The following is an 11,803-nucleotide window of genomic DNA, read 5'->3' on the forward strand; positions in this document are numbered from 1 at the left end:
AGCTTCACAGGTAACAATGCATAAATGTGGTTCACAAGCACATTTACAAGAGAATTTGTAATCCTTGGGAAGACTAGTTGTTACATAAGGGAAAGCATGTCTGCACCTAAAATGTTAAAACTAATCCACACCTACCCGAGCTAGGAGTGCAGTTTCATCTTCAATGAGGGCATCAGTGCCACTACCTGCAACATAAGTTTCGCTTCACCATACAAGGATTAGACAGGATACTCATAAATGCACGGTTATCAAACCTTGATTATGTCACCTCAAGGACAAGTTCCAACCAAACGGAAGTCACATTGTAGCATTGGGACGTAAAAATCCCACACATCTTTTTAACAAGGTGAACAGACACGATTGCCTACATAAGAAAGAGTGAGTGGAACTCACTACTCAACGCCCTCTTCATTGAAATATTTTAAAACAAATGTCAACTCTTCCTAATGCCTTTCTAACAGGAAATAGGAACCAAAAAAGGTATGCCATCATGACCTTGCCCCTTGGCATTAATCAACAAACTTTTTCCAGCGATCCACAATTGCTCCCAAGAGTTCAATGCTTTACCAAAGCCTTAATTGTTCTATACATATACTACCAATTCTTTGCAGGTCAAGCCAAACTATCCACCTACTTCTCAATTACTACGTACAACAAATCTTAGTGGCAGAACCAGAGACACCTACACAGTGTGTAAATCAAGGCTTAACAATGTAACCAGGTCACAAACAAGTGCCTTCTCTCACAGAGACTACATCAATATTAATGCACTAAAAAGTCGTGTGTTCACAGAGAAGCATCAGAAAGCTAAAATTAACAGCAAAAGCCCCACACAATCAGACATGCATGCGTAGTGTGAGGGCGTGTGCATGTTCGTGGGTGTGGGTGTGTGTTGTGTGTGAGAGAGAGAGAGAGAGAGAGAGAGAGAGAGAGAGAGAGAGAGAACGCCTTCTCTCAAAACCCCTAGAAACATTTGCCTTTTCTCCTGTTATAGCTGTTGTCAGAGAAACTACCCAAAGTCCTTCAGCTCACTATATAGCAAAGAAACATTTGCCGCTTCAAGCAACGGATAAGACTTGGGACGTTGAAGACTCCCTTTTCCCACCACACCTTCAATGAAAACAAGAAAGAAAGCATTGAACTCAATTCACTCAACAGCGCTCAAAAAAGAGCAGACCGTGTCAAAAAGAAGTCATTACCGATTGCAAGTGGCACGCGATGCGAAATTGTGATTACTGCATCCAGAACACATCCAATCTCCAGATCTCCACTGCTTAGCCCTGTACATTGAAGCATAAGAAAATCACTATCAAAATAAAACTCGTTCAAAGCAATTTCCTACCCTCAGTTATAGGTTAGAAAACTCAGAAACCCAGAAGATTACTCCAAAGTATGGAACTCTATGTCAAACTTCAAAAAAATCAGGCACAGTATAATGACGGTGTTTATGCAGCAAACTGTTAATACTAGGTTAGCTGAAATAGATAAGAAAGAGCACAACTTGAAAGTCTCCTCAAGTACATTGTCACCAAGATGATCATGAATTACTGGTGACTCCCTAATGTAACATGGAGAGCTCCACTTACAAGCTCCAAAGCTTGTTATCAATAAAAGTAAAAGAAGATAAGGTGAGATTCTTTTAAAAAGGACACCAAAACATGAGGGAAATAAACACGAACGGTGTACATTAAATTATTAATCATATTTTTTATTCATCAAAAACAAAAACGAGCAATAGGCAAAGTGCAAAAGCGAGAAAAATGGAACGTAGACACATAAAAACATTCTTGACGGCAATATAAAAGACAATCAAAATAAACATATAAGATATATAGTAATTATAGTTTGACTTTTAAAAACACAAATGAGTAATGAGCAAGAAACAAGCAGATTGCAACGAGGAGAAATCTCATGATGGCTTGCTTAACATATGAGCTTTGCTGGCGGTGGTCGCTGCAAAACTGGTCGCAGGCAGAGATGGCACGCAACAGATGTCACGTGCACGTTTGACCCTATGTACATGTGGACAAACTAACTCCTCCTATGGTTTAGGACAGCCTAGGTTATGGCACCCTTGTGAGCCTGTACGCAAGACATGCATATGTCCAGGCACTTAAATTAGTAACAAAAATTTCATACCATTTGATTGCACATGAGCACAGCCAGTGTCTACTAGGTGTAGGCAATGAGAAGTGTTCCCATACACTTGCATTAGTACCGAGCCTAGGTATTTACCTGCATGGGAACTCTCCCACTCCCTTTGATGCAATTGAGAAGAGTCCCATCAACTATGGACATTATACTCACTGTAAGTTCAAGAGTCCCAGTATCACACACTACTAGAGTGCTCAACTTTTGTTCACATCCAAACTTGTATCCCTCACATTTTCAGCCATGACTTAGACCTACATACTTTCCTCTTTGAGCCACAATGTGGGCTCTCCATTGTGATTTTGATCACCACAATCCTTGAGCATTAAGAATCACTTCTCAGTCCCACACATAGTACATCACATGTATCTTAGGTTCCATAGGTCTTATTTGACCTCCAACGATAATTATAAAAGCTACTTATCTATCTCTTTCTCTTATTTTTGCAAAGAAAGAGGCTGATTTCTACTACTTGAAAAATGTGAGGATACATCACTGTTTACAAAGCAGGCTAAGGGCGACAATCTGGAATCTGTAAAAACTGGATACAACTAGCCACATGGCAAACTGTAGAAAACATAAAGTTAGGGTAAAAGAGGTCTCTTAAAGAGAGTAAAACGTACCCTGGCAAGCCAACTGGAGAGAGGATGACAAGAGCCTTTGAAAGATACACTTCCACCAAAAGCAGACTCTACTATTGTATATGAACTCCCAAAAGCTGCAAGTGATGAGAAGGACAAGGAACATTTGCCTTCTCAAGGAGCATTTGCAATGGCATGAGCTCTACCGTTGGGCATTGCAAGCCAACTAGTATGATTTGATAGCTAAAGGCAACAGATAAACAAAAGGGAGAGAGTAGTCGATGACACAGATGAGGGAGAAGAGGCAACCGACATCACCAAGTGATTACAAGAGGATGCCACAAGATAAGCAACAAAGCAATGCACTGGAGCTGGCAAGGAGTTATCAGCTAGGATAGAAACTAGTTCACTTTTTAAAGGTGGCTCATGAGGACCAAAGCTAGAGAGGGAACGTGAAGATGACAGTGATTAACAATTTTTGGAAACCTGGTGTAGAAACGTGGTAGAGCGAATAGAGATTAGAGCAGCAAGCCAACAATAGAAATCCCATAAACCCAATGCGGAAAACACAAGAAATCGAGGAAGACAAGGAACACAAAGGAGAAAAACAAGAAAATAAACAAAGCAATGAAATAAAATGAAAACATGCTCTAAAAATAGACTTCACCCACACTCACTCACCCGGAAACAAGATTGAAGAGTCCCTTCAAGTCGTTTCCTCTACTCTGCACAAAGGAGACCATCGATGCAACCTTATACTCGGAGGTTCAAGCGCCAAACAAGGTTGCAAGAGTATGTGGTGGAGAGGAATCGCACCAAAGCATGCATTGTGGGGCAGAGGCCACCCAAACAAGGCTGAAAACACTGGGTGGCTGTAGGCAAAAATATGATCAGAGTGGGAACCGAGGGCAAGCAGGCAGTGAGGATTGCCAAGCAAGGAGAAAGCGATAGCAAGCAACGGCGAGGGCAAAAAATGGGGCCTTAGCAAGTGCAGCATGCCTGTGAAAAACTATAGCAAGGCTGCCACCAAACAGCGACAGGCATCCATAGTAGGGTGCAGGTGAAACCTATGCGTTGTACGAAACCTTCAAACGCTAACCCTAATCGATCCTGCCATCTGCGATTGTGTCTGTTCACCCTATCTTGCTATATCCTGCCGCTACTGCCTCCCTGCCTCTCATCACCAGCCTCGTGTATGCTATCTCTGTCTGCGACCATGTTTGCTGCGACCTTATTTGTTGTGCACTGTCTGCTTGCGATTAAATTTGCATTGCGACCAGATTTGTTGTAACATGCAGCAGAAGTGATGATGAATCCTCAGGATGAGTGCGCAGTGCGTACTTAAGGTTCCTCTTACTAAATGAGAGAGATGTGCAAAGACTAGAGAGAAAAGAGAGATATTGTGAGAAGGTTTTGTGAGTAAAAGAGTGAGAGAAAGGAGACTTAACACCATATGTGATCCTCCAAGGGGCCCCCTCTCCATCGCTAGAGAGGTATTTGCCTTAGATTGCACAAACGTTGATACAATGGTCCTAGATAATAAGATTTTGATGGGATCTTGCGGTGGATGCACGGATCTGCTAGGCCAAGGGCTGAAACTGAAAACGTTGGGGCTGATCTGGCTTGGAACTGCGATCGGATGATGAGGCTAGGGCGGAAATCTGAATCTGCTGGGCTGATTCTGCTGCTAAAGCTGGCCATAGGCTGATCTACTGTCGCCGATAACTGAAAGCTGAAATACGTTGGCTGATGTGAGAGCTAGATCTGAAAACGTTGGTGCTATGACTGAAATCTGCAACTTCTGGAATTGCTAGGGCTGAAATCTGTTGACGATGGGGATTCGCTACTAATGGCTGAGAACGCTGATGGCTTGTTGGTCGTGGTTGAAGGGTGATGCAAAAACGCTAGGGATCTCATAAGGGTTTTGCTAGCAAAAATGCTAAAGCCTGCTTAAGGATATTGTAGGTAGTTGGTGCTGGTACTAAGGGTTCTAACTTATGCTTGAGAAGTGACCCCTAGGGTCACTTACATATGGAATGAAAGCTGGGTCGGGCAATGCCAATATTTAATTGGGTGGCTAAAGTCACTTATTAGTAAGATAATGAACTCACTTGTAAGTGGTGCTTTATGGGTGAGTACGATTTCCTCTTTTGGCAAAGGACGTGGTTTTGTAGTTGGAGGCAATATGGGTGGTGTAATATATTAAGCATGACCCACCAAAGTTGTAATACATTGGCGTTGTAGAAAAGCTTCATTCACTTGGAAGTCTATTGAGGCATCATGAAGCAAGTGCAATGCATCCCATGTCCCAAACCACTTCTTTATGTATTGCATGCATCCCTGTGCTCGAAATCTTGCTTTTATGCGTCTTTTGAACTCTTTTGCTTGCTTCCCATGCAATTATAGGAAGTCGATATGATGGGTTTGGACACATCTTTATCATGTACTCTCCATGGCTACAACCTCAATTGACAGAGATCCCCACTCAAGTAGTAGGAGCAATTATGGTGTTTGTGTTTTAACTTGGAGAAAGTTTGTAAGAAAGCGCTTTTGGTTATTCTCAAACTCCTTCCAAGTAGACTTTAAGATGCTCCACCCTATAATTAGCATTGACCAGCAAATACAAAGCTTCAATTGACCCTAAGCTATATACATACAACTACGAACTCCAGAAACTTTAGATTGCACAATGGATGTCATACAAGATTCCATACAATCATTTTGAAACTACAAAAAAGAGTGAACACTAGTATCAATCATGAATAGTGAAAAGACCTAGTCTAAACTGTGGAACCCCACTTTCAAGAAAAAATAGATGGGTGAGGACAAAGAAATTCAAAAAAATGGTCGATCATCGCCCTCAAAGGTTGCCACGGAGCGACTTTTGGCAGTTTGACCCGATGGGGACAACCTTTCTTAATCACAACTGAAGGTTCCATACACAAGGAAGAGAGTTTCAATGAATGTAACATGAAATCTTTGTATAGCATTTATTATCCGCTACATCTAATAAGAAAATTGTTGAGTCACCTTGTTAAATCCCCATTAAAGGCAATGGATGCACATGCTCACATCACATGATCCACAATATCAAATAAAGTGAGGCCACACGTGAATGCTAGTAGTTCGCTCCCTCTTAAACAAAACTGCTTTGCCAACTCGCTGTGACTCATCCAATGCTTCATGCACACAAGGTTATGCTTGCTCAGATCCTAACTACTATAGTGGGTCTGACTTGGCATGCAAGTCTAGCAAACAAGATTTATTTTTTAGTCGTATAGCAGACATGCAAACTTCACCTTGTGAAGTTTTTTTTTGAATTACGACCAGTTGATATTGTGCTAATTCTTTCTATCTTTTGTGGTACGTATGTCTTATTAACTACCTCATTTTTGTGCTAATTTTTCCGATTTGATGACCTCATTTTTGTGCTAATTTTTCCGATTTGATGCTTCTTTTAGTGCTAGGCTTCATTATGGCTGAGTCTGTCCTTGATTTTTGGAGTCATGACAAAAACTCAGTCCGCTGAACTTTGTGTTTATGTATGCTCATGTGTGTGCATGTGTGATGTGTGTTGTGCTTGGGAGCATATGTTAGTACCTAGTTCTACACCTGCTATTGGGCAATAACGAAGTTAGTGGGGATGTCGCGGTATTTAGTCAACACTATGCATGATGGAACTGATGGTTATATTGTCTTGTGGGTGACTACCATGGGTCTATACCTTGCACTTTCCTTTTAAGGGTGAATCTGGGCTTATCTTGGATCCATCTAGGTATATTTCTTACTCTTTACACTTCAATTTTTGTTTTTAGTTTGGTTGTGGTGTGCAGTAGCAAATGAGACAAACTCGAACATTGTAAGTCGATAATGCAAATTAAAAAATGAGAGAGTGAGATGACGACTAAGCATGAGATTGTATTGATAATTTGGCAAAGATGATTACAAAGTGAGAGCCATGGTGCATGTTTAAGGCTTTGAACTTGTCTGTCTTACTTAATCAATAAAACCCTAAATAACTAGTTCAATTAAGTAGTTACAGAATTTTAATACTAGGACAAGCACCACGTGCCAACAGAAAAGAACAGACTAAACAACTTTAAACACTTCAAATAACAATTGAACGGAAAGAAAGAGAGAGAGAGAGAGAGAGAGAGAGAGAGCACAACACAAGACGGGGAGTGGCAGAGTTCCACCCCGAGAGAGCACTGGCCCCAAACCTTGGCGTCCCTTTCAATATTTCTTTATATTGCTTGAACTCAATACAATGTCGGTACTCGCAATCTGCACCTTCACCCGGAAGAGTGCAAGAGACTGAGTCCTCTGCACATATTTAAAGGCCCTTGGCCTATGAAAAGCAGTTACATGAGAAGAATCAAACTCAAAAGCATCTAGCCTTAAAAGCTGGAGCTGAAAACTGCCTACGTAAATCATGGAAATCCGTACGAGCTGCCACGTCAACACAATCAACGTGAAACGTGAAATTCCGTGCAGGTTGCCACGTCAACAAGCCAACGCAAATGCGGGCGTCCCCACAATTGCCACGTCATCGCTTTGTGTGTGTGTGTATAGAGGTCCCGCTTTATTTGATCACTTTAGGTCACTTGGGCCCCATCAGACGAAGTCCCAAAGTTGACAGGAACTCCTCTTTAGAAACAAACCACTCGGCAAGACTTTGCAAGTTTGTAAACCTTCTTCTGCTACTTCTTCTAGGGTTTAGGCTCCTCGGCCGGGATTTGCAGGTTGGTTCCGTTCTTCAGTGGCTTGACACGTCAGCAGTTTGTGTCAAATACTCTCTTCGGACCATCCTCAACATCGTTTGGTTAATGTCACATGAACAATGGCTCAATGTGCCATGTGGACATGCTACTACGACTTAGAGCTATCTAGTAGCCTAGGAAAGCATAGGTGTTGGTATCCTTGGTAAGAGTGGCACACATGCATGGGGCTAGTCTTCCACTCATCCATTGAGTGCTAAATCAAATGGTAGCATCATTAGCTCTTGCGGGAGCAACCGCACCTATGAACAATGGCACGCAGCATGGTGATAGTACCACGTTGGGAGTCATACACCTGAAGGACATGCACATATTCCTAGTTGAATCTATAACTCTGCGGTTTGTTGGTAAGAAACAAGATGCACCATAAAGAAAATGGGGAAAGGTGCACAATCAATAGCACTCTAAATTGAAAGCAAAAGAAAGCAGATGTGCCATGAATATTAATTAGATAATCTGTGTACAATTGAGCACAGTGCTGCAATAAATAAAAAGGAAGAAGCTACTGCTTGTTTGCTGCTAAATGTATTGGACAATAAACATGAATCCAGTTTACAATCTTTCCTTTACCTAATTTATGTTTCATTAAAGAAAACGGACTAAAAACTCACCCTTTGCCAACAATTGCAGGCACAAGCGATAAACCTGGCGCATGAACTGGAGTCTGCGATTGCCAACTAGGAGGAGGCAATGTGTTCAGGCTAGCAACATCGGGAAGCCCCAGTGAAGATCCAAGAAGGCCAGACAAAGCACTCAAACTTGAAGGCTGACTCTGTGAAGTCGAGAAGGCTCTTATGTGAACATTATAACTTAGCAATTCGTATCATGTCAGATCAATGCATCTCAATTATTTATTTGACCTCACCGGAAATTGTGGTAGATATTCTCCAACTGTATGTAGACGTTTGAAATCATTCCCCAACTCATCCGGTGCTGGTCTTTTCAGACCTGTACCTAGAACATAATAACACAGAGATCACAACCATGCTTCTTTAAGAATCCCACCCAGCTTATCAGCCCAGATAGGTAAAATTGTAACTCCTGATAGCAAAAAAATGTTGCAGCCATAGTGCATGAACGCCTTCCTACATGCATACCTTTCTAGTTGCGACTCCTCTTTCTCAAAGGACATGAAATGTCAGAACTTAAAAGTTACCTTGAGGTAAAGCAGAAGCCTGCAGTAAAGGAATTGCACTTGCAGGAAAGGAGACTCCAGGGGGCAAAGCTGGTGGGGTGGAGACTGAACTGGTCATTGGCATTGGAGCTGAGCACTTTTTGCACTGTTATGACAAGACATCACACTCTTCAACTAAGATAAAAAAATATCAGCTGGTGTATGAGAAGACAAAACAATGATAACTGGTACCGTCGAGCGGGAAGAATAGTTGTGAAAGCCACAATTGCATAGCCAATCCCCTGGTCGCCAACTGTTTGCCAAACTATTTGCTAAAGAAGTGCCGCTGAGTGACCAAGTAGGTTGTAAGTGATGTAAAAGTCCTGCATGCATCCCTACCCCTAACCCTCCTGTATGTGTCAGCGCATGTGGAGTAAATGCTGGTGCTGCCATAGCTGCCCCAGGTAATGCCATTGCTGGCAATGCTGAAACCTCTTTTAATGTGCCACATTTGTTACATTTGTCTCTGGAAGCATAATTGTTGTTGCTGCAGCCTTTTTGATTCCATCAAAACGCACCCGAGAACGCAAATCCACGCACCCGTACGCCACACACCCGAGTGCCAATAACCATATCCACACCCAAACCCACACACACATCACACACACAACCCAGGAATAGTAGCAATACATAGCAAACAAAAAGACTGAAACTTCAACATGATTGCTTGAACATAACCAAGTAAAATCTAATTGAAAACATTCTGAGATTTTACAATTGAATAGAACATTTCAGGAGAAAGAAGTACAATGATCTACATGTCTAAAATGAAAAAACTAGCACCTTTTGAAAGGAGGTAGAAATACTAGGGCCATGACATGACTAAGTAAGATGAGTTTTCTGCCTATTTGTTGACACATCACTATAATCAGAACTTATCTGATCACCAAATGCTGTACAAAACAGGGGGAGAGCTCAACATGAGGAAACCATCAAACCTGATATTGTTTGAGACAGGAGGCAGTCGACAAGGTCTTGTGCGCGATTTGCGCACAAGAAAGAGTGTTGCACTTCATTTTGGCCATGAAATGTTGCATCAATCTTCATTATGATGCATGGAGTTTGTCAATACTTAGCACATTCTTTCCTCACAAAGAACACCCTCTCAATCTCTCTGTCTCAGAAACAAATATGCGCACGAGAAAACAGTTGCCTCATTTTAATTATTCCAAGGGATAGACCATCTTCATTACGGTGGACATATCGGCAAACAAAGAAATCTCTCTCTCTCTCTCTCTCTCTCTCTCTCTCTCTCTCTCTCTCTCTCTCTCTCGTTTGGTACAAAATGGAGCTAACTAGCCCTTTGCATATCATGGTTGTCTCTCCTATGCGTATAGTTCCACATCCACTAGAGTTAAAGCTCCATCACCCTAGCTTCTCATACATGTAAACACACCTCATGTCAGTCTATTTGGCTGTGTAGCAGACTTAATTTCAGCACTTTTGTCCTTTTTGCTGACGCACATGTACGCTGATTTGAGCTCGGTCTCTATTAATAAAGCTCTCTCTCTCTCTCTCTCTCTCTCTCTCTCTCTCTCTCTCGTTTCGAACTCCAGAACCGGCTTCCCTCTCACCTGCCCCTTCTAAGGTTATTCTTTTTGTCCTTTTTGTTGGACCCTTAGTCCTTAACTGAGATGTATACACCCCCAATTTGCAGACTCATTGTACAATTTTGTTTCTGGTCCCATAGGTCATATTTGACCTCCCTGGACGATAATGCATTCTCTCTCTCTCTCTCTCTCTCTCTCTCTCTCTCTCACATATATACAAGTACTAACATAACCATCTCCTCAGTGGACGAACTCAAACAAGAGAAAAGAGGGGAAAGGGAAGAACCAGCGCAAATCCAATCGCCAATGCGGGGCAGCCACTTGGAGTCGGAAGGGGTTCTGGAGTCGACGAGGAGTCTCGGCTGCTTACAGCGGTTGCAAAACGACCTAAAAGCGTAGTTCTTGTTGCCGCACCCGTCACACCGCCAGTCGCCCTCTCTGCTCCCTGGTGCAGACGAAGCCATGTCTGCTTCAACGAACTATTTTTTTACTGAAGCAAGAATGTAGACGTCACTGAAGTCTTTGCCCTCGGCTTGTCTGCGTCTTTCAAACTCTCAACATTGTCCGGACATTTCACTCGTTTATCATACACACAATTCTTTTTGCCTTTCTAAAAGAAACCTTTCGTGTTGTGCTGAGTTAGGGAGACTTTCATAGCTTTTGGTGCACGATGGAGACTTCTATACTTATATGATATGATGCAGCTTAAAAATTTTGAGCAAGAAGAAAGTATCCAGGTGTCTCTCATTGGAGACTTCTATACTTATATGATATGATGCAGCTTAAAAATTTTGAGCAAGAAGAAAGTATCCAGGTGTCTCTCATTGGGAGACTTTGGTTAGAGTATATAAAAAAATCATCACTTCACTTCACTTTTTTAGGAAAAGAAAAACCTCTTCAATGCACTCTTGCCACTTATTGGAGCCTTCCTTTCACTTCAACTTGACTTGGAATCTTGGAAAACAAAAAAGGAAGGCCTCAATCCCAATGACTTGCATTGGGGAGGATTCTCGGAGGAAATCGAATAGCATTGCATGGGAGTTGGTAAGGCTATGCGAGTGAGAGAGAGACTCGATAGCACGGTTGGCTATTGGTGCCCTTTGCATGTGTGTGTGTGTGTGTGTGAGAGAGAGAGAGAGAGAGACAAAAACCTGCTCGCTTCTAAGGACTTCGACTCAATGATGATGAGCGATTGTGTGCGAGACAAAGAGAAACAACACTTGAGTTGCAACTATTGAAGTTGGAAAGTGTGTGTGTGTGTGTGTGTGTGTGTGTGTGTGTGTGTGTGTGCATGCATGCGTGCGTGAGAGAGAGAGAGAGAGAGAGAGAGAGAGCAAGTATTTGATATGGGGTTGCAGGTGTGTGTGTGTGTGTGTGTGAGAGAGAGAGAGAGAGCTACAATTTGAAACTGTCTTGCATCCGACCGCTCACAGTAATCGAAGGTGTGTGTGTGTGTGTGTGTGTGAGAGAGAGAGAGAGAGAGAGAGGCTTTATGCGACATGTCCTCACTATCTCACACGGGCATGAGTTGGAGGGGATCAATGGCCCATGCCCATGCGGTTTGTGTAG

General features: G+C 42.3%; 1 protein-coding gene across 3 annotated transcripts; it reads right to left on the bottom strand.

The window, feature by feature from the left end:
- Positions 1 to 660: 660 nt before the first annotated feature.
- On the bottom strand, positions 661 to 10,798 carry LOC147439221 (zinc finger (Ran-binding) family protein). 3 transcript variants are annotated; one of them, XM_086485089.1, is made up of 7 exons: positions 10,521 to 10,798; positions 8,877 to 9,034; positions 8,667 to 8,790; positions 8,376 to 8,464; positions 8,122 to 8,282; positions 1,200 to 1,280; positions 661 to 1,110 (listed from the first exon to the last, which is right to left on the bottom strand). In XM_086485089.1, the coding sequence occupies exons 1-7, from the start codon at positions 10,696 to 10,698 to the stop codon at positions 1,059 to 1,061; spliced, it is 843 nt and encodes a 280-aa protein (XP_086341215.1). In that variant the 5' UTR covers positions 10,699 to 10,798; the 3' UTR covers positions 661 to 1,058. The 3 variants fall into 3 exon arrangements, with proteins under 3 accessions (XP_086341215.1, XP_086341214.1, XP_086341216.1); XM_086485088.1 differs by having other exon boundaries at positions 8,877 to 9,178; positions 10,521 to 10,795; XM_086485090.1 differs by having other exon boundaries at positions 8,877 to 9,150; positions 10,521 to 10,658.
- Positions 10,799 to 11,803: the final 1,005 nt, after the last annotated feature.

This window comes from Adiantum capillus-veneris, chromosome 16 (assembly GCF_014529385.1).
Source record: "Adiantum capillus-veneris isolate H3 chromosome 16, ASM1452938v2, whole genome shotgun sequence".
Lineage (NCBI taxonomy): Eukaryota > Viridiplantae > Streptophyta > Polypodiopsida > Polypodiales > Pteridaceae > Adiantum > Adiantum capillus-veneris.

Excerpts from the sequence above, each read along its gene's own strand:
- LOC147439221 (XM_086485088.1), bottom strand. The coding sequence starts at position 10,698 with ATGGCTTCGTCTGCACCAGGGAGCAGAGAGGGCGACTGGCGGTGTGAC. Across the intron at positions 1,281-8,121 it reads CCTGCAATTGTTGGCAAAGG|GGCTAAGCAGTGGAGATCTG; the intron begins GTGAGTTTTTAG and ends TTCAATGTACAG. Across the intron at positions 1,111-1,199 it reads TCGCGTGCCACTTGCAATCG|GTGTGGTGGGAAAAGGGAGT; the intron begins GTAATGACTTCT and ends TTTTCATTGAAG.